Source organism: Ascaphus truei, chromosome 5 (assembly GCF_040206685.1).
Source record: "Ascaphus truei isolate aAscTru1 chromosome 5, aAscTru1.hap1, whole genome shotgun sequence".
NCBI classification, from domain to species: Eukaryota; Metazoa; Chordata; class Amphibia; order Anura; family Ascaphidae; genus Ascaphus; species Ascaphus truei.
In genome coordinates, this window is record NC_134487.1 from 244,524,377 (window position 1) to 244,547,817 (window position 23,441).

Sequence of the window (23,441 nt, forward strand, 5' to 3'; positions counted from 1 at the left end):
ATTTCACTATGACTGCTTCTTTTTAATGGGATATTTTTTCTTTTTATTCATCTGCAAACATTTTCTCCAGATTTTTGCCTTGATACATTTATCCCCTGTAAATTCTGTGCTATTTTTTTTATTCCTGATGCAAGCAACAAAAAAGTTTAGAAAAGGCCATCAATGCTAAAAGAAAAGCGAGATCTAGAGAGGGTAGTGGTTTTTCAGTACAGGAATGGCACGCAGATAGGTACCAAAACATGACCACCTCGTTATAGACTTTGTGAGCCCCTTGTTCAGCTAATATTTATTCTTTTCGGTTCCATCATCTTTAAGGGGTTAAATTGTCCCCATTGTGATTTTTCTAAAATGTAGTTTGCAGTTTACGCCTGGTTTCCAGGTTTGGAATCGGTTCTATTCTATATGCATTTAGTATAAAATATCCCTTATCTGCATGCATTGTATTTTCTCTAGTGTTGTCGTTTTCAGTCTATTAAATATATTGTAAACCATGAGCAAGCATTTAATATGGTAGAAGTGTTATATGACTACGGGCTTTGTTGTAACTTTAGAATATCTTTCCACCTTATTGTTTTTGTATGATTTGAAAATAAAATATATCTTTTTTTTTTCACATTTCCAGGACTGTTCCAAAGTTCATCCGAAAAATTAGGGCCCCGGACTATAAGGATAAGAATGTGTTTGGAGTTCCATTCCTATTAAATGTTCAGAGAACAGGTCATCCCCTTCCTAAGAGCATCCTCCAGGCCATGGAATATTTGCGTATCCACTTCCTTGATCAGGTATGCATTCCAAACCTAATATAGTTGTTATCTTTACCGTTTCAGCTCACCCCACCTGCAGTGGGAAAGGTTGAATCTATATTCTGAACCCAAGGGTCTCCTAGTGTGTGTGACCATAATGATAGATTTCTCACAACCCTTCCAGTTATTCTATTTATAATTTTTTCGATCTAGTGCTTTTTTTTTGCAGTATAATCAGTAGTGGAGGACATCACCGTTCTTGGAACATGTAAGGTTTTTCCACCTTGCACTTCCAATGGCATTAACGCCTTACGGGAGGTCGTTTTAAACCTTAAAACTCTACATAGATAAAAATGTAGCAAACTACAGAAATGACCCATAAAAAAATCAAGGCTGCTCTAAAATGACCAGCAACATCAAAATGTACATACTGGCAGTATAGGTGATACATGTATATTTAAAAACAAAATAGAAATAATTACTGTACATAAGCCACACATAATAACATTTTATGACATGGTTTTTAAGGGGACAGGGCTTTTGTTGCCCTGCTTATTCTGCAGAAACTTCTGATAAGTATCATGGCTAATTAACTTGTGGTTTCCTGTTTTATAATAGGTTGGACTCTTTAGGAAATCTGGAGTTAAATCTAGAATCCAGTCGCTGAGAGAAATGAATGAAATGGATTCAACCTTTGTAAACTATGAAGGGCAGTCTGCATTTGACGTGGCAGATATGGTGAAGCAGTATTTCCGGGATCTGCCGGAGCCCATATTCACCAGCAAACTGTGTGAATCTTTCCTGCACATTTATCAATGTAAGTTTTTGATGTCCGTAGAACATTGCAGTGTCTCTTGACCTCTGACCCTATTAAATTGCTCAGAGTTACTCCAAACATATTACTTTAATGGCCATGAACTATTGATAATGTCATCACTTTTTGGCGACTAAGACCTTAAAGGTTTTAACTGCAATTATTTGTTGTGAAGCCACCATTATAGTTTTACAAAGCACGGTCTTGACCGTACATGCTAAATAAATGAAAAATTGCAGAGCATGGAAAAGCGAATGTTTTACTAAAGGTCATCAAGTCTTTAGTGGAAATGCATTGATTTTTTCTAATTGGCCTTCACTGTATATTCCATTCCTGGAATTGTTTCAGACTTTTTTATTTAATTTATTTATTGGTTCTAGATGGCAGCATAGGATGTTCAGCTAATTAGAAAAGCTGCGAAATTGATGATAATTTCTGTTTAAACTTTAATTAGAGATAATGTAAATGAATGTATACGTATAGTACTGTAGTTAAAAGTGTGTGTGCGCACATTTACATATGCGCGCAAATATACATATGCGCACACACACATATATATATATCTATATACGTGCGCACATTTACATGTGTGCGCGTGCGCGTATACATTCACGAATATACGCACATATGCACACACGGGGGGGTCGTCTTGGAGGTGCCTGTCAGAGGCAGCATGCTGTAGGCCAGTGGAAGGGAGGCTCTGCTGACAGGCACCTCCGGGAACACCCTACAGCAGGTGGCTCTGCAGGCCTCCTCAATCTACCAGGGGAGAAGGAACACTCAGCTTCTCTTCCCTCCCTCCCCCTCCCCCTTATCCCCTCTCCTCTCTCTCAATGTGACTGAATACCTATAGTTCTGTAGTAAACAGATTTGAACCTAGATCTGACTTTCGTCTTTCAGAACATACTTGAAAACGAGACATAACTCTCAATGTATTATTTTCTGGTAACAGGAAAGATGATCCAGGGCTCCACTGGTTTTTAGCAAAATAATTTATTCATAATACACAAATAGTGTATAATAGTGTATAATAGTGTATTATGAATTAATTCTTTTTCTAAAAACTCGTGGAGCCCTGGATCATCTTTCCTGTTGCTGTATACTTGGATTGCTGCAGATAGGCCATCCTTGAACCAGGAGCTCCGGCATTGTGCGCAAGTATTGATTTTATTTGCACTGTTTTGGTGTGCTACATACCCACATACCTTTGCTTATTTTCTGGTAAAACATTTTATAACTGAATCTATTAGTGTTGATGAACTCCATTCGTTTAGAATTGAAAATACTGATTTTTAGCTCAGTTCACTATTTTGAATTGTTTCATAATTTATTCCTTATGACAATATGTAATTGTTTGCCTATTCCCTTGGCTTGCAGATTTGCCAAAGGACCAGCAGTTCTATGCTGTTCAGGCAGCAATCCTGATGCTTCCAGATGAAAATCGTGAAGCCCTCAAGATTCTTCTGTGCTTCCTCAGAGATGTTGTGGCTTGTGTGAATGAAAACCAAATGACTCCTACAAACATTGCTGTGTGTCTCGCCCCCAGTCTGTTTCACTTGAACACTCTCCGGAGAGAAAGTTCATCATCGTCCTCCAGGTATGTGTGAATTGATCTGCAAATCACTAACACGTACTGGATGGCATTGTTGCTATCAAGATCACTAATCTGTTGTCCATGTCTTATGTTAAGTTATAGACAGATCCTCTAAGTAGTTATCCCAATAATGTTGAACTCCTTGCACTTGTCCATTCAGTAATTGTATAAAGGTTTCACTTACCAACAATTGCAATAAAATGAAACCATTTGGCCATCTAGAACATTCTTTGGACTGCTAATCTGACTTATCCTTCTACTGTAAAGGGCAAGTCTCATTTGGTTAAAATATCCAGACAAGTATTAGTATATTAAATACAACTCAACCCCGTTACAACGCAAATCCGCTTATAACGTGATGCAAGCGTGGCTCCCAATCTTCGTATTTATGAATACTTCACAACACGATTATTGGTGTCTTAAATACTTTATTGTACAATGCATACAATTGTACATTAATTCTAAGGCGATCCGCTTATAACGCAATGTGATTCTTTGGACCCCAAGCACAGCGTTATAAGGGGGTTGAGCTGTACTTTTAGAATGTGCTGTGCACCAACACACTAACCGTGTGGGTGCCGCACATAATCATATGACCACGATTTATCCCTGACATCAGGAATAGAAGAGGATTACTGAGAGCGGAGATCGCTTTCTCCCTAAAAATGAGCAAAACCTCAATGACTATGGCTATGGGTGCCACTTATGACATTGCCCCAATGTCATGGGCCGCCAAAGGGTCATTAGCCCTGTAGCACTTTCCTTTTTGCTTGTTCCTAGGAGGTATTTTGTCTGCAGCTCTCAGAGCTGTGTGTGCAATGAAAATGGAACGAGAGACCTTCCATTTCCAATATCGGGGCCGGTTACAATGATGGAATTGCTACCCAAACTCAGGTGCTATGGACGCTGACACCAAAAGGGCGTTAAATGCCTAGTTTGTACCCATTAAACAGCATTGCAATTAGTTTACTTCAGTCCTTAGTGGGGCTGCCCTATTTTACATTCCAATGCATTTTTGTTCTCAAAACAATGGCATTTCTAAGTGTGGCTTTTCTATAATTGTTAACATTTTTGGGGGGTTAGGATTCGTTAAGTGGCTTTAATGGTTTACTAAACCAGAATATACAGAACTTCAAGAACACTGAAGAAAGAGAAGACCATTTGTACAAAAAACTTGCCTTCCTCTCTGGCAGGGGTCGGCAACCTGTGGCTCCTGAGCCGTATGCGTCTCTTTCCGCACCTTCTAGCGGCTCTCTGCAGGTTGACGACCCCCAGCTGCTGCCTCTCTCCCTCACTATCCTGGCAGTGGCTGCGGGGGGCCCGGCCGGCGCTGGTCGGGCCTCTTGTTGCTGTCGGGCCCAACATCTCCCCAGCTGCTTGCCTGCCTCTCTCCTGTACTGTCCCACACCGGGCTCTCATGCCGGTGCACGCCGGAAGTGCGTGTATGAGGGAGAGATGCAGAAGAATGCCTGGGAACGCTGCACAACACGCAAAATGCACTTGCCCAAGGCAAGTGGGTGAGTGCATTTGGTGAGCTGTGTGTGTGTGTATAGCAAATAAAAAGATCACTTGTGAGCACATTCACATGTCTTAGACAGGTCTGCAACCCTGCCTTTACCATTATCACCCAGCATACAGTGCTCCCACTGCAGCAAGTGATTCCGTGAAATGACATGCAAATGAGCACACCGTGTCACCTTTTGCCTGAAATCCATTTTTACGTGTGTGTGTATTTGGGTGGGGGATGTGGGGGCGTCGTTTAGATGTTTTTTGGGGAGGGTAGTGTATGTATGTAGTGTGTATTTGTTAATGACACTGTTTTACACAGAAAAACAATGAAAAAAATAAATAAATAAAGGGACTTATTACTGTGAGATGCATTTTAGTCCCCCCACGTCGTGTGTGTGTGTGTGTTCATGCATGTGTTGTGGCTCTCTGAATATTTTGGAAAAATACTCTTTCTTGAGAGGTTGCAGACCCCTGCTCTGTGGTTTATTAAGGAGAACAGAAATGAGTTTAAAAAAACAGGAAGCAAATAAGTAGTTTAAATACCATTTTTTGAAAAGACAATGGGGATGTGCTTCTTCCTCTTTTTTATTTTTTATAAATAGTACTTAACCATGAATGTATACCAGTGTTCAGATCTCATTCCACTTTGCTTCAGATTAGACAAAGTATGGATTAAGTCATCTGAATCATTCTTTACCTAGCCTTTTTTTCATTTCCTTAATCCAGCACTCTCTCATACTATTCCATTGAAGCCAGCATGAATGAGTGAAAGGGCTTTATTGTTTTATTTTATTTTTTTATCTGCTCTCTTAATTCTGTTTCCTGAAAAGCCTTCTTTGAACAGCAGGGCCAGGCATATAGTTGTTAATGTTTTACTTTGGGATTTAGACTTCAAAGGACCTTCCTCTAAAAAGCCTTGGCTCCGAGGATTAAAGTCAAGAGCTCTTATCACCTGTTGCTCTGTGTAAAGTTGTCCAGCAGGACCGTTTTCAGATAATGAGAGGAAATGTGTTGTAATGTCCTACAAAAACATTTTTTATACAGTAGTTTAACAAGAAACCATGGGCTCAAAGTCGCTAGTGCTATCCAAAGATATTGGTACAGAGGTATTCGGATTATGATCTCAGTATAATATTTAGACTGGGATTCACTACATTCTGATAATGGGCATTAGAGGTGGATCTGGCTCCAATACTCTTTGTTGGAGTCTAGTGAATCTCCCCCTTTCTTTATAAGATGAACAGATGGGGTAAGAAGCTAAACTCTTCAGTGCAAGAGAGGCCTTTTATTTCAAAGGTGTTAAGCAGGGGCGGATTAAAGACTAATATCGGCCTGGGCGATTTTGTCTCATACTGGCCCTTGACCTCTTGCGACGCGGCATCAGGACACGGGGGCGTCATTTGATGTTGAGTTGCAATGACTAGGCGGCGTTCCTCCACCACTCACACTCATTTCCATACCAACCCTCCCGCCCCCCTCTTACCTCCAGCAATCTTACCTTGGAGTAAGGTCTCCTCCGTGCTTCTCCAGTCCGGGGACCCTGCAGTAAGGCGGAAATTGGATCCAATGTCCGGCGCCGACTGGAGGAGGGGGAGGATTTCTGGGCTGTTGGCATTGACCTGCAGCACGGCCCCCCAGAGCAAGCCCAATGCCCAATAGATCAATCCTCCCTGGTGTTACGTTTCTTTTGCATACTGTAATTCAGGTTCACAGATGTAACAGCCGTTATTGCTTGTGCGTTGCTGCAGGACAAGATTAGCCACCATTGTAAATGCATTAGCCAGAATGGGTGGGGCTAACGTTTAATGGGGTGGGTCTAGCAGTGCAGCAGGTGCAATAACGCCTGCTACGTCTGTCATTTTGAGCAGGGAAGAATTCTAAATATTATTGCAAAATATAATGCTATGTGCTGCTTATGCTGGTGTATATTAAAAAAAACCCACTATTAATGATACTTTTGTGATACTTTGTGTTCCGTTATTTACCAGGAAAGACCAAGTGCTATGTGACAGCTGGAGTTGTCAGCTGCACGTATTAAAAAATGTATACAGGCAGTCCTCGTTTATCCAACAGAATCCGTTCTGGAAGTAGTGTTGGATAGTGAAACTGTTGTAAAGTGAGTCCCATGTTAATCAGTGGCGGTGAGCGTTGGATAACGCATTCCGGCGTCGACAAACGGCCCATAGGGTTGCATTGTAAAGCGTTGGATATGCCATTCGTTGTAAAGTTAAACATTGGATTGCGAGGACTACCTGTATTAACCCCATCTGCAGCCAAATGGGTCTCCATAATTAATTTGCACATTTACAGATCCACTTTCTAATTAGTCCCTCCTTTCTTTTTTTTTTTTTTTTTCCCCTCTTCTGTTTTCCAAGCATGATTTTTTTTGCTAGAAGCTTTTTAAAATATGGTCTGATTGGGTCTTCCCAGTGTCAGAATATTTTCATGGCCGACACTACCACTTTTTGTTTAAAGCCAGTTCGACCACTGGGTTATTCTGCTATGACCAGCGCGTAGAATAGTAGCATTGTGTAAGGATAATGCATCTTATTAGTATGTTGAAACTTGTTAGTTAGGCATCCTTTGTGGTGTTTTTCTATTCCACATCAATTCTCAAATGACTCCTTTAGATGTCATTATTTCCCCTTCCAAGCTATATAATGAACGTGATATATTAAGTCCTTTTTTGCTCTATATTCTGATTTCTTTTTTTTTTTTTTCTTGTGTAGATCAAGCCAGAGAAAGTACAGTCTTGGAAAACCAGACCAGAAAGACTTGAGTGAGAACTTGGCAGCCACACATGGCTTGGCCCACATGCTCACAGAGTGCAACAGGCTGTTTCAGGTGTGTAATCTGGTGGTTTTAGTGTCTGTACCCCATGATATAATGAAGTACTGTATATAATACCTGTGTGTAACCAAATGTATTTTGGACAAAAGTAATTGCTTAAAGTGCATTTTGTGTGTGTGCATCTCCCCACAATCTCAGACATAAATGTATTTCTTTTATTCTTTTATTTTTTAGTTGCCTGACTATTGCCGTGACCTGTGTCCTAGCATTCCTCATGCACAGTCTGGCCAGCCTGATTCTGCCATCAACACGTCAACAACCACGATAGCAGCACATTGCAACACCCTGATTTCCCTGGAAAATTCTATGCAGAATCTGCTGCGAGATGCCAAGGACAAGTACAGAAGCTGGGTGGCATGTTCAGGCTTCGAACACGTGGAACTAGCGTACAAAAAGGTTAGTCATTTTATATTAGAAATAAGATTGTATGCTCCCCAAAAAAATGTATTTTTGGAATGATAGCTGCTTTAAAGGTTAATTGCTGAAACTGAACATGCTCATAGCAATACTGAATTTGCGTTTCTTGTGGTCAAATCCTTTTCCACTAAAGGAAATAATCCCAACAATTGGAATGGATCGCCTCGTTGCCTATTGCCCCATAAGGCCTCAGACATGGTGCCGCAGACTGTACGGACGCATCTGCACGGTGAGCGAACATGCTACCTTAAGGCAGTGTTCGCGTCTATGCTGCGTGCGGGTGCGGAAGGGGGCGCGCGTTGCGTGAGAAATCAGTTAAACTGATTTTCTCAACGCGACAGACAGGTCACGTGAGCACCGTGACGTCACTAGGAACGCCCCCCCCCACAGCCCGTCTAGCATGGCCAGGGAAAGCACCCGTTTTCCCTCAACCTCAGCGCACCTCCGCACGGGAGAAGGCACCATATCCGCAGCCTTACTCTTTCCAAACCTCCTAGAGAGAAGCCGCTTATTACCTCTTTGTATCTGTTTGTGCACGTCTGTCTTCACTTGTATCTATCTGTTTATGTAATATACATAACTGTTCCCCCATTGTACTGTGATGCGGAAATATGTTGGAGCTTTACAAATAAACAATAAGAAATAACTTTTAAGGTAAAAGATCAGCAGAGGCTGTAGTCCACACCTTATTTCTTTCTATTTGATCTAAGAACAACCTGTTGGGGGTATGTATATGGTGAAGCTGTCTGTTTCATGCTGGAGAACATTGTAGACCCATTGATGTTATATGAGCCAAACTCTACTCCTTTTATTGGGAAGCAGAGTGGCCATAGTTACTGACCATCATTTCACACATCACCATGGTAATTCCAAAATAGGACATTTTAAGTTTTGTCTGTATATGTCATTTAGTCTCTGTAACGTGTGTGTGTGCGTGCGTGCGCGCGCGCGTGTGTGCGCGTGCGTGCGTATGTGTTTGTATATATATATATATATATATATATATATATATATGTAATTCTGTTCTATGTTCTACCATGTACAGTAGTTACATATTTTATCTGGGTGTCTCTTATGTAGGTGGAAAGTAATGAATATCCAGTCAGGGTGTGGAAATCCTCCACTGAAATCGAAGCTACCCCTCAAGTTGTCCTGCAGCACATTCTGAGGGAGCAATACACATGGGACCCAAATCTTCAACAGTCCAAGATCATAGAGACTCTGGATGAAGATACTGAAATTTACCATTATTCCATAGAAAGCATGTCACCATTGCCACCTAAAGAATATGTGGTTTTAAGGTAATCTACAATATAGTCTGCAACATTGTTTCTGTTCGCTCTGCATTTGGACACCTCTTAAGATGTCATAACCACATTTTGCATGATGGTTCCTGAGATCAAGGAGCAGGTTTTTGTCTGTCATGAAATAAGTATTGTAATCGATCTGGTGCTTCAGGGGTTAAAGTTATGTGCAGTTTGTCTTAAAAATACAATGTGTTGGGTTTGACAGGTCAAGACTTCTTGGGTTTGTGTAGATCTTTAAAGAGTATATATTAATTGCATATTTTGCATACTTCTTGGTTGGTGGCAACGGATAGATATGATTGCAAATGAGTAAGGGATCAATATTAACTCAATGAAAGTACCTTGCGGAGGAGAAAAGGGAGTTGGCTAGAGTAGCTGTGTGCATTAACCATGGTTACATATCGAAGTCACGTGCTCACTTGTGTGCTGTTCTTAACAGGTGGTATATGGGGATGGATTGAGGAGAGATATTGTTAATTTGAGGGACCTTTGCGAAGGTGAAAATTGGGCCAGCTTGAGAGCTGTGTATTAACCCTTGTCCCGTATGCAGGTCACTTGCTCACAGGTGTGCCGTTCGTGACAGTCTGGATACATTCTATTTTTAATTGTATGAGTTATTTAAATTTCTCAAGCAAGTCAGCCTACCAGGTACAACACCCAGGGGCTATGTATCTGGCATGTAACATCATATTGTTGACATTATAATGCACATCACCTATTGGCAGATGAGTCAGATAGCTATAAAGTTTACACAGAAAGCAGACAAAGAAAGAGGAAGCATGTGAGGAGAAAGTAAGCATGCTAGAAAAGGGGAGAGAGGCAAAATAATTGGACATCATAACATATTAAAGGAAAGTGATTGGGGATGGTGTGAGGGGAGGTATAAGGTTGGTTTCTTAGAATTCCCAAGCAATTCCAGGTACTTTCAGCTAGTACATTATAAAATACTTCTAATATAACTATCTTTAGTACTATTTTCAGTAAAATCTGGGGCCAGACCGAAGAAAGTATTGAAAGTCTATAGTGACTCCTGTTTGTAAGACAGGCACAAATTGTGATTTCTTTGAAACGCTTTACCTCAATCACCACACTTGTTAAATGGGTGTTCATCTGAATTTTTGGAAGAATGTACCCAGAGCCAAGAATTTCAGACCTTTAATCGATTTTCTTGATGTTCATGTAGCTACTTTTCATTTGTAATCATGGGTATGTCCAACTCTCTTCTAAGCATTTCTTACAAAATTCACAATGGAAGTCATTTCTAACTCACCAGTGAACATTTCAACAATAAGTTTGCTGTATGTAGCATTCAATTCTCAGGTATGATTGCTTTGTAGCCATACCTTACATAAATACAGTAGCATGTAGTTTATATAAACATGGTATATGTCCTTCAACAGTTTGTACATCTGGACACTGACAGTTATTTGATAATGCAAAGTATTATTAAATAAATATGGAAGTGTTCTATGGCCTTTTGCTCACCACTATACGTTTGAAAGGGGGACTGTACTGTTTTATACTTAATTTTTCTGTGTTACTACTTTTTTGCAGGACATGGAGGACTGATCCTCAAAGTGGGACTTGCATTGTGGCAGCTACTTCAGTTGAATGTGAAGATGTGCCGATCAGTGGGATTCTGGGACATGTGATCTTGTGTCAACACCTCATAGAAAGTATTGGATCTCAGAAATCTAAAGTGACTCATGTCTGTAGGACAGACACAAGGTGTGATTACTTTAAACACTTTACCTTTTAAACAGCCAATAGTTAAATACAAACTACATTCTTTTTTTAAATGGCTATATTCATGTATCAAGATATGTATCAATATATATATATATCTTTACTTTGCTGACCAGGAGTGAAAAGATATCCTTGTTGAATTTGTGGTGTCAATTGTGACACTGACAGTATTTGAGGCTACAGTGTACTGAGATTCCCTTTGCTTTTGCATCTTTTGGAACGGCAAAATCCTGTAATTTTAGTTTCACACTTCAGCAGCGAGCAAGATCCTGGTTTGTAGTTCTTCAGAAGGAGCAGCCTCTGATTATTGTAGTATCTCAAATGACATCAGCAATCTGCTATTGTTGCATCATTATGGATGAGGCGAAAGTCCTTCCATTTTTTTTTTTTTTTTTCACATGCCAAATTCCCAATAGATGTTATAAAACCGAAACTAGCGCCATTTTTGAAAGTGCTCAAGGCTACGCATTTTTAAAACGGATCCCTGGAGTGTGTGTTGTCATCATCAGTCTGTGCACAGGACATACTTGAAAACGAGCGGCAACTCTCATTGTATTACTTCCTGGTAAAACATTTTTATAAATACAAAATTGTGTCTCGACATCACTAATCACTATAAAAATCACAAAATTAGCAATTGGATCAAAAAAATTATGTAAAGTCAAATTTTCTAAAAAGAAAAAAGAACCACAGAGGACTGATATTCAGTAATCTGGTCTAAAAAATGCATTTTAATAGTAAACTTTACTAATAGTAAATAATAATAACTTTACCAATAATAGATGTATTTTGTTCATATTATTTATATATATATTTTTTTTAAATTATTATTATTATTATTTATAATGATATCCATGTATATTATGAACTTTACCAATGATAATGTATTTATTTTTTGCAGGGGGCGCACAACTGAATGGTATAATAGAGTATTTGGCCACATGTGTGCTGCTGAGATATTGAGAATAAAGGACTCTTTCAAACAGAAGAAAACAGTGAAGACATGAAATGAGCAGCTATTTCCTTTTTGGTGCTGTTGAAACAAGTGCACTTTTCGATCACTTTAGCCAGAACAAAGGCTTGAACTACAGCTAAGATGTTTCGCCAGCAGGAAATGCAACGGATAAACCACCTTACACAACTTATAAATCATTTGTACAATAAGAATTCTTGGTTGACACATGAAAATAATAATTTAAAAAAAATGTAATGGAGAGGGAAATGGTACTTGAATCTGTTTCACGTATACATAATACAAATATACATTTGTTTATGTAAACATGATATCATTGCGCAGAGGGCTGGTTAAAATACATGCACATACCTGTCACTGTATAAAATTCTTTATTTATACAAATAGTTTTTGTAAAGTTGTCCTTTTTTTGTTTTGTGCCGTTTTTCGGTTCACGGAAAGTAGCTCAAAGTTGCACAGGCCATTCTACTCAGTGATGTCTCAGTCTTGGGAAGGCCTGGAAGTCATTGTAGGGTAATGGCCTACAGAGCTTACCAGTGTCAAAGGGGTTAATATTGTAAGTTTTTAAGCCATTTTAGTAAGGATTGGAAAAACATCAGAATTCTCTATTCAATTTATAAAACCTGGTATTCTAGAAAAACGTCATTTTAAGAGATAGCAACATGAATACACGTACGAAGTCAATTCAATGTTGCTTCTTTGAAGGTGCCCTCCCTCAATGCAATAGGGCGTAAGCCCTTTGACGTTGCAAAATTCTCTGTAAAAGTGAAGTCCTCTCCAAAACTAGTTTTATATTTGTTTTATACAGACGGTGAAAAATGCTCATTACAAATTAATTATTATTATTTTTTTCACATTAGAAATAAAATAAGCATTTAATTATATTGGTTTCATCCCATCAGTTTTTTTTTGTATCTTGGAAAATAAATGACCTCCATGTTTTTGCAGTGATTATTTGTAACCATCTTGCTGGTAATTAGAATGGTAGAAATATCTACTTGTAAATTGATCAGTCTTGTGTAAAAAACTGCAGGTGCAAAGACTTGCATGTATAGTAGAAACAAAATAAGGGATGTGTTGGTAGCTTTATCTTAATTTAGAATTTTGGGCTATACAGTACATATAGTATGTGTTTCAGTAATTAAACAAAAATATCTGATCAGATCTGAGTTTTAAAGGATCTAGTTACTGTATATTCCCACTACACATGTCTTCCGTTTTTGTCTTACTCCTTCACTATGAAGTATGTGAACAGAATTTAAAAAAAAGAACAATTTTATAGGCAATTTGTGGAAAAGTAAATGGAATTTGTAAGTGAATCGGCACTTTGTTTTTCATTGCAAGCAGATGAACGTAATTTTGTATCTGCTAAAAGGGGGGAAATGAAAGAAGCATCAGGCTTTTAGAATGTCTAAACCGCGAGACTGGCCTTATTCAAGAATTGTAATACCTTTTTTAATAAGGAAATGGCCAAACCCGGTTTTATTATGTATATTACTTTTTATATAAAATGGTGCATTTTATGTAATGAAGATGTAAATAGTTATTTGTAATGATGTTATCCCAAAGAGCATCTCTCAGAATCCAGTACATGCTGCTATATGGGCAATTTATACTTTATGCAGAGGAGTGCCAAGGAAAAATGTTACATAGTCATAGTTTCTGCTTTAATAAGGATGCTGCAATTCAGCTTTGCCATAACATAATTAAAAAAAAATGGTATGATCTCAATATGTTGTCTTCTGCTGTGAGTCTTATACCAGGAGACTGTCTAGTATTTATCCAATGAGAACCAGCCATGAATACAACCAATGATGGTTCATCACTGGAATTTGTGATCTAGCCATCAGTTACAGTAGCTTCTGGCAGATAATGCATGGTTGGCATTGAACAGATTATTGGTGCTTGCATAACTGTCACTGCACCGTTTAAGCCGCATTTTCATTTAATATTATATAGCTGTACATTCTCCATTGTATTTATACATTTGACGGCATGCCAGGAAAAAGGTGATAAATCATAGATATGTTGTAAATACAATGTTTAAAGGTATCTGAAAGCATTATACTAGCAGAAATTCAGCACTGCCATTTATATTTTTTATAAATTAAAATTGTATATTTTGCACTGGAAATGTTAGTTTGCTTTTTTACATAATTTTTTTATTTTTTAACCACAAATACATAGCTATGCATGTATCTTTGTCTTTTATACTGAAGTTATCTCGCTTTGCAATACAGATCTTGTAAAAGCTATACATATGTTGGAAATGTTCACTGCTATGTAACAGGAGACAATGTACATTAAATAAATGGTACAGCACTTGGAAATTAATTTCTCTTTGGTATTTGACATTAGTGGTTCAGATTCAAGGAGGGTCAAGTATTAATCTGATGACATTGGCACTGATATTGGTTCTCGAACTCCAATTTTGACTGTCTGGTATCAAGCTGAAGAAATAAAAATGCTGCTTTCCACCAATCGGAGGCACAGAAGTTAACGCATTATACTTTATAGATTTGTTTGAGCCCCAAAAAAGTGGATTTCTTAGCTGTGCAAACTTCGATACATCTCAATGCTTCAAGTAACTTTTCAAATTAGTAGGTGCTTAATTAATAAAAGTGCATTTTGTAAAATGTTGAGGGACACTAGATTAAATACCCTCTTTAAGGCCCCTATTCAGTATTCTGTAAAACCATTTCCATTTGATTCTTTTTTTTTTTTTCATGGAGCAGAACGGCCGAATAACTGGGACGCATAACAGCCCCCCAAAAGTTTGTGTAACGGAGAATACATTTTTAAATTGATAAACCAGAATTACAGGATTCAATTAAAAAAAACAAAGGTGCAGTCCCATCCTTTTTGAAAGCATACCCCTGCTCTCCTGTAGGTCCATTCTAAACGTCCTTGGACCGTAAGTAGGAGAAAGTGCTTCTGAATAGCCCTAATGGCTGCAATAGGACAACATGGAAGATGGAATGCCTTAAAGCTTTAATTTCAATTGGATGATGTCACTGCACTCACTTGGTAGTGAGAACCAATTCAACCATTGGGGGGTCTTGATATAGTGACACTCCAGTTTCAAATTATATTGAATAAGATTGCACCTTTTTGTAGCAGCAGTTCAGACAATACAGAATTTTCCCTTTTAGTCACTTAAAATCCCTAAAATGCTTGCTTTTCTATGAGAAAACCATCCTAGAGAGGAATAGACAGGGATGGAGATGGACTTTACTCTAACCTTACTAAGTACCTTCCTTACGTCCAAGCACCACGGACTTCTGGGATTTTCAGCCATGTGATCACTTCACCGCTTGGTACGTCAATAGGAACTCTGGCATGCGAGTAAATCCTGTGGGGTTACTCTTGATTTTTTTTTGTATCAATTTTTTTATTGGAAACGTTCATATCAGGTATAAATACAGAAATGTCATGAGCCCATGACATTTTATCACAATGCATTTTGATAACGACCAATAACATTTTCCCTTTTTCCGTAGTAGGGAAGAAAAGGGTGAGCTGGAGAGCGGGGGGGGGGGAGGGGACACAAACAGGTGGGGGGGGGGTGTCATCCAGAGGCATACGACTTCCCATCCCCGGCAGACTGGGCACACTGGGGGCCCGAAAGATTTGGGCTATTGATTTTTATCTCTCATTCGAAGGGTCCCAAGTGTTCCACAACGGTGGCATCTTTTTTGTAGCATGGCTGTGAGCTTCTCCATGGACATTACCTCATTGATCCTTCTAATTACTGTGTTTCTTGACGGGGCCTTAATCTGTTTCCAGGCTGCCGCGATCGAACATCTGGCCGCAGTCAGCATGGCCATAATCAGCTTTGATAATGGTGGGGGGAGGTCATCAATGGATTTGCTCAGCACCATGGTCAGCGGATCCAGGGGGAGGGAGAGCCCCGTGGTCGAGTGAATAAGCATCTGGACCATGGTGCAGTACCTCTGAATCTCCGGACATGACCACCAAATGTGGGCCATGTCCCCCTTTTGACCACATCCCCTCGAGCACAGGTTCGGTGTGCCGGGGTAGATCTGGCTCAACCTAACCGGGGTCAGGAACCATTGAAATATAATTTTGTAGATGTTCTCTTTTACTGTTGTGCAAATTGATGTTTTGGCAGCCTGCTCCCAGACATCCTCCCAGTCTTCCAGGTCTATTGGAAGGCCTAGGTCCTCTGACCATTTTTGCATATAACGGTGGGCCGGTGGGTCAGTTGTCGGTACCATCCCCTTATATATCTCAGAAATTAGACCCTCCTGGAAGGTGTTTGTGATGCATAGGGACTCAAACCTAGTTAGCGAGGGGAACTTGGCAGTTTGGGATAGTGATAGTAAGAAGTGTCTGATTTGCAGGTACTTAAATAGGTGCAGGTCTTGGGTCTGGAGTTTGTCTTTTAGGGCCTGAAATGTTAGGATCTCTCCCTTCTGCAGCAGATCGGCAACCATCCTAATGTTGAGACCCTTGAATTGGTCGAATTGTCTTTGGGAATGCCCTGGCGGGAAACTTGGGTTCCCAAAGATAGGAGTGAGCTGAGAGGGGGAAGATAGCAGACCGTACTTCCCTTTGCTTTTTATCCAAGCGTCCCACGTGCATCTCATTGCTCCGAGGTCAAACCTCTGTGGTCCTCCACCCTTTCCTCCTGGGGACCACATTGTCCATGTCGGGGACCCCCACCCCCCCTCTTGCTCTTGAGGAAAGCATCACTGATCTTGGGACCCTAGGTCTCTTATCGTTCCATATGAATTGGAGCAATTGGATATTTTTCAGGGCCGCCTGCGGCACCACTATGGGGAGGGTTTGGAAATTATACAGTAATCTTGGGAGAACGTTCATTTTTACAGAAACTATTCTCCCAAACCAGGAAATTTGGTGTTTTTTCCAAGTCTTTTTTAATCTGGTCAAATAATGGGGGGTAATTATACTGGAATAGGGAGTCATAAGAGTTTGAGATTTTAACCCCGAGATACAGTATTTGATATAGGTGGAACTCCACTTGTATTTATAGTTTGACTGTATGAGTTTCCACGTCTGGGCAGGGAGGGATATGTTTAGGGCTTCCGACTTATCCATATTTACGTTGTAGTCAGAAACTGATCCAAATTGTGTCAGAAGCCTCTGGAGGTTAGGGAGGGAAGTATGGGGGCCAGCGAGGGTCAGAATCACATCATCAGCGAATAGGGACATTTTGTATTCTTTTTCTGCAATTTGGATCCCCTTGATGCTTTTTTCTTCTCTTATTTTGGCCGCCAGAGGTTCTATTGTAAAGCGAATAGTAATGGGGATAACGGGCAGGCCTGTCTGGTCCCATTCCTGATTGTTATTGGATCTGAGAAGCCGTCTGAAAGTTTAACATACGCTGTTGGATTTTGGTAGAGGGCTCTCACTCCCTCCAAAAACGGGCTACAGAAACCAAACCTCAGCATTGTTTGGTCTAAAAAAGACCACTTGATTCTGTTGAACGCTTTTTCTGCATCGAGGCTCAGAATCATAGCTTTGGATCCGGTGAGATGCACGTGGTCAATTATATCCACAATTTTGCGGGTGTTGTCGGAGGCCTGTCTTCCAGACACGAAGCCTACTTGATCTACATGTATGAGCCTAGGAAGGATTGGGTTTAGCCCGTTTGCCAAGATCTTGCTGTAGATTTTGAGATCGGTATTTAACAGGGAGATAGGCCTATAGTTGCCACACTGAAGTGGGTCTCTACCCTCCTTATGGATTATAGCCAGGTTTGCCGCCGTGATTATGGCGGGGATGGGCTCTCCTTGGAGGAAGGAGTTGTACATGTCTAATAGATAGGGGGAGAGGATCGCTCCAAACATCTTGTAATAGGAGTTCGAAAAACCGTCCAGGCCCGGTGTTTTGGCTAACTTGAGAGAGCCGATAGCTTTGGATAATTCCTCCTGGGTAATGTTTTTGTTCAGATTCTTATTGCCAGCTCTGTAACAGGGCAGTTAAGTAGGGAATCGTTCAGCTTCCATTTATACTGGGTGTTTTTAACAAAGGGCAGAGAGAGAGTGAGTTCGATCGGTGCGTGGTTGGACCAGGTGATCGGGCCTATATTAGACTGGGAGGCTGCCTGGAAGACATTTACAGTACCTAGAAAATAATCGATCCTCGGGTAGGACTGATGAGGGGTAGAGAAAAGGTGTAGTCCCTCTGACCCTGGTGCTGAGCCCTCCAGATGTCGACCAGAGAGTACTCCTCCATAATGTCTCTAAATTTTTTGGCTTTCTTTTGGGATTGGGAGGCATAAGACGTGGGCGTTGATGGTATGGGGATGGGGACGGGGTTTGTGGATTTGTCTTGCGCGTGTGAGGCTACCATATTCAAATCCCCTCCAATAATCAGGGCGCAGAGGGATTATTGCTCTAGTGACTCAAGAAGCTTTCTTAGGAAGGGGATTTAGTTATCATTGGGGGCGTATACATTAACAAGCGTAATTGGAGTTCCAGATAGGGTGCCCTGGATTACCAGGAATTGACCCTCTGGGTCAGAGAGAGACTTGGCAAGGACAAATTGGACACCATTCCTGATTAGGATGGCTACTCTTTTTTTGCTTGGTGATGATGCAAAATACGCCTGGGGGAATGCGCTTTTGAATGTATTAGGCGGCGTCTGTGTGTTAAAGTGGGTCTCTTCAATGAGTACAATGTCTCCTTTTGACTTTTTGAGGTCCTGAAATACTAGCTTCCTCTTTTTTACTGAATTGAGGCCTTTTACGTTAATCGAGATTAGTTTAATAGAAGACATTATACTGGAAGAGACATCCTCGGAGCTCTAGGCTCCGATGCTCTTGGATTTCCCATGTCAAGAGCCCGAATGAAGAGTGGGGGGGGGGGGGGGGCTAGACAGAGGTGACCCTGAAACGGGTCTTTTAGATATGGAACGGGGGGGGGAGGGGGGTTAGACACAATAGGGAAGGAGAGAGCAAACGGGCCTTTGCATGGCCCAAGAAAAATAACCTTAGTCGCAAGAGCGAGTAAGGTAAAGGGGTCAAACACCCCTGGAGAACCTTCCAGGACACCAAACCTGGTGTGGGACAGGGTACAGGGCCCGACACTCTCCCTGAAGTAGAACTTAAACAACTTGTAACAGTTTAGTGGTGGGGAAACTTTCATTGGTCTTAACTATGCTATGGGACTTATACTTGCGTTGTTCGAGTATGTTTTTCTTGCAATCTTTAGACCTTGAGGGTTCTTTGTACACAGGTTGAATGTCTGCATAATCTGGTCAGAGTTCCTCCTTTGCATGACAGTGTGGACAAAGCCCTTATAACCTGCGCTTACCTATTTTTCAACCTCTAAGCTCCATGGGGGGATGGGATAGGGGAGGGGAGAGGAGGGGGTGGAGGAGGAGGGGGGGAGGGGAGAGGAGGGGGTGGAGGAGGAGGGGGGAGGGGAGAGGTTTACACATTTATTACTTATTAACTCAGCTTATAGTAGAATATCTTTTTTGCCCATAAAGGGATTTAGAAGCTATGTTACTCCTTATGTAGGGTGGAGGGGGGGGGGAAGAGGGAAAGAGGGGGGAGGGAGGGTGGGATAGTTGCGTTACTATGTGTTTGCACCTTGGGGAGTTGAACACATAACTGAAATGCCTTTTTGCCCTAAGAGGGGGTGTGGGAGCTATGATTCCCCTTTTTGGAATGGGTAGGGGAGGGAGGAGAGGGGAGGGGGGTGGAGGGAGAAAAAGGAGGGGATGGGGTGGGGGGAGGGGGTGAGGGGGGGAGAGGGGAGGGTGGAGGGAGAAAAAGGAGGGGGTGGGGGGGGGATTCACACCTTTGTAACATATTTGTTTTTACACTTTTATAACATATTCACATTGGACATTGTGTTTCTAGCCAAGGGTTCCTAGATATAACCCGTACCTTTTGTTGGTGAGGAAGAAGCCGGGGACTATATTGTCCCTTTTATAGGGGGGGAGGTGTGAGGGGGGAGGAAGGGGTGGCAGGGGGGGAGGGAAGGGGTGGTTGGGGGGTTGGATGAGGGGTGGATAACGAGGGGGGAGAGAGGGGGTGGGTCCTCGTATGGCAGAGGCTGGGGGGTAATGTCAATCGGAATCACCTGACCGTCGTGGCCCAGGAACCAGCAGGGGTTGGTCCTCCGCCGAGGCGCCCCCCCCCCCCCCCGCGGGAGACGTCAGGTATGATAGGGAACCGGGTGCAGGTACCTCCCAAGGAAAACGAAGGCCCCTGAGGCTCACAGGCGGACTGGTAGAGATGAGTGGAGCCCGCAGAGACCGCGGGGATCTCGGACTTTTGTGAGTAATGGGCTCTTCTTTCCAGCATCCTTCTCGTGAGGTGCTCCTCCATAGGTCGGAAGATGCAGCATTGATGCAACACTAGGGTTTTCTGCGGCTCCGTGCGAGGCCTCCCTGAACTCCGGGGGGCTCCGCGGCGGGATGCCAGTCAGGGTAGCTCGAGAAGGGATCACTTCGGGGGGCTGCTGCTACTTGACGGGGACCCCCCCGAAAGAGGGCCCAACTCCAGATGGCAGATAGCATCGGCTCGTGTCGGGGGAGGCTGACTAGGGGAAGCTGACTGGGTAGGATTGCCAGTCTTGCAGTAGGGGCAAGAGTGCGGGTATGGATGATTGCGGGAGGGAGGCAGCTAGTGGACGGAAAAAAGTGGCAGGGGGCTGCGTAGCCTAGCTGGGGGAAGGGGGCAAGTGGGCGGCGCTTAAAGGGGGTGCTTTTGTGGTTGCTGGCCGCCTGTGGGGGGGCAGTAGTCCGGGGGGTGGCAGTGTGGGGATTTGAGGATAGATAAACAAATCAGCGGACTGTATGTTTGAAATTAACCAGGGATCCTTCTGGGAGTCCGCCATTCCGTGGCTCATCTAGAGGATTGCATCAGAGTGGCTTGGGGGCCTCTGGGAGAGGTAAGGGCAGGGGGTGTGGGGTAGGTTGAATTGTGGGGGAGCCTTTCTTGGGGCAATACTCAGGGGGGGTTCGGGAGTCGTGGGGGAAAGGGTAGGGGGGTGGGCAGGTTGCGTTGTTGACAATATAATTAGTATCTTGCTAACAGTTTGCAGGGTGGAGCAGCGGAGTTGCCGGTTAGGCGGACAGTTGAGGAGGTAAGTTGTTTTAAGGTGTAGAGTTCTTTATGTACCGAAATGGTAAGGGTTTCGGCTGCAGCACTGATAGGGATGCACTTCCCTTAGTGGGTTCTCTGATTAGCTAACCGCTACGATGCTCTTGGGGTTTCTGAGGGTTCTTGCCTTGCTGTGGAGCAGGGGGGGCGGTCGTCATCCCGCGGGGGGGTTAGTCCAAGGGCCTTCAGGAAATCTCTGGAGTCTTCAGGGTCTGTGATGGTGAAATATCTGCCGTTTCAGGGGACAATCAATTTGAATGGGAAGCCCCACCGATACTTAACTCCTCGATCTCTTAGAAGTGTTGTGAGGGGCTTCATCTCTCTTCTTTTGGCAATAGTGACCCTGGAGCAATCGCTATAGATTTGGATGTTGTAGTTGTCCACTCGGATATCCCCCGCTCCTCTCCCAGCCGTCATTATCTTTTCTTTGGTGGAATACGTGTGGAGTTTCACGATGACGTTTCTGGGACGGTTTGGGTCCGGGGACTTGGGTCCCAGGGCCCTATGCGCCCGGTCCATCTGGAGGTCATGCTCAGTTAAGTCTGGAACCAGGCTCAGAAACACTTTTTTGAGGTAAGCTTGGAGGGTATCTGAGGGCAGCGATTCGGGAATACCCATGATGCGCACATTTTGCCTACAGTCTCCATTTTCTTGATCCTCCAGGGCATTTTTTAGGTCCATAATTTCATGTCCCAGACTGGCTATTTCATCCTCAGTGTTTGATTGAGATATCAGGGCTCCATCTATTTTGGCCTCTAGAACTTCCGTCCGAGTAGTGAGGGATCCTAGGTCGGATCTAATCTCCTCCATGGCTGTCTCCAGATCCTTCTGATAGCCCTTTCTCATTCTGGTGAAAAGGGCTTCGAAAAATTCTTTATTTAGCCCTTGTTGTGCCAAGTCAAATTGTCCCTGGAGTGCGCTCTCCACAACGTGCTCCGGCTCCTCGTCGCCATCTTGGAGCTCGGAGGTCGGCTCCATCTGCCTCTGCGCCGGAGGAAAAAACTTGGTGACTGTGTTTTGTTTTTTTTTCTGTTGCTTGCCTGCCATTTCCTCGGCTTCAGGAGGAGTAACGGCAGCTTTTTGGGGATTTTTTTTATAAGTGTGGGTGCTCGTTCTGATATTTTTCTGTGGAGGGTGTCAGGAGCTCTTCCCCTAGTCGACCATTCACGGTGACGTCAACGGAAGTTCCCCCCTCTGTGTCGGTTACTCTTGATTTTAAAAATGTAATTGACTTTAAAACCGGTAAAATTATTGCTGATAGGTGGTCTATTTAGCATTTAATTTTGAATATCTCCCAAAAATTCTGATCTCTATCCATCCCAATAATAAACAAGCCTCACTCCCCACAACAGGTAAGATTAGAGACCTTGAAAACATGTAAATTATTTTTAGCAGAGATTTCAACTTAACATGGACAATATACTTAATATATCTTATGGCCATAGATCCAATAATAATCAAATATTAAGTGCACAAGAATCATTTTTCTTTTTTTCAAACCATACACTGAAATGTTGGATTTTAGTTAATTTAGTAAATTTTGAGCTGTTGACCTTGTGGGGGATTTTTGGTCACTCAACAGCACTCCAGTAAAAATGTATTGCAAATAATACAGGGGTGAGCTTACTTGAACACATGGAACTGGAGTTGTAAATTTGTTGGAAAGATGGTGACCACTTCCTAATGGTTTAAGCTGCTACCCAACTACTCCAAGATCTACTAATGGCAAGGTATAAAAAATATTTACGTTTGCAAGTCAGTCTTCTATAAAAACCTCAAGAAGCCGGGTGAATTCCACTTGAAGGACATGGTCATTTTTTTTTTTAATTAATTAAATTAGCAGTTAGGGCTTGCCTGATCTGGGCAAGCATTGCCCAAATCATGTAACTAAAGCCTCAATATAAACTAAATATATTACATAAAAGCCAGCACATGTTCATTTTTATAGAAGGAATAAGAAGGGATTAATAACCTGTTGGGCTTGTGTTTTTTGCTTTGAATCTAGTAGATATTTGGAGGGTCTATAACACATTAGGGACTATCCATACAATGCCACAGTTCATGATTTGTCATTCTCTGATTAGTTCTTCGTCTGTGTTAATTAAACACTCCTATTTAAAAATTAGAGTATGGACAAAAATAACAATATTACCAATTTTCAGTTAAGTTACATTAGCACAACATGTCAAAAGGGAAAGTAGATGGATATAACATATTACTGTTCTGATACAAAAGTTAGAAAATCTAACTTCTGAAATTAAAACATTCTTTGAAGAAAATATCAGATTGCAATTTAAACGTAATATGAGACTTTCAAGAGGCGAATTATCAGTATTACCAGTTTCAACAAAAGAAGCCAACTCGAAACCCCCTTGAAAAAAGAAG

The 23,441-nt window shown here is 41.9% G+C and overlaps 1 protein-coding gene across 5 annotated transcripts in view; it reads left to right on the forward strand.

The window, feature by feature from the left end:
• Positions 1–14,283, forward strand: part of LOC142495853 (rho GTPase-activating protein 7-like) — a 405,729-nt gene extending 391,446 nt beyond the window's left edge. For all 5 annotated transcript variants that reach the window (XM_075601886.1, XM_075601885.1, XM_075601888.1 and 2 more), the window contains exons 7-14: positions 623–782; positions 1,362–1,560; positions 2,935–3,154; positions 7,390–7,504; positions 7,685–7,906; positions 9,008–9,228; positions 10,789–10,962; positions 11,882–14,283. In XM_075601886.1, the coding sequence (XP_075458001.1) occupies positions 623–782; positions 1,362–1,560; positions 2,935–3,154; positions 7,390–7,504; positions 7,685–7,906; positions 9,008–9,228; positions 10,789–10,962; positions 11,882–11,987 (1,417 nt within the window). In that variant the 3' untranslated portion in view covers positions 11,988–14,283. The remainder of the gene's footprint in view (positions 1–622; positions 783–1,361; positions 1,561–2,934; positions 3,155–7,389; positions 7,505–7,684; positions 7,907–9,007; positions 9,229–10,788; positions 10,963–11,881) is intronic.
• The last annotated feature ends 9,158 nt before the right edge of the window (positions 14,284–23,441 follow it).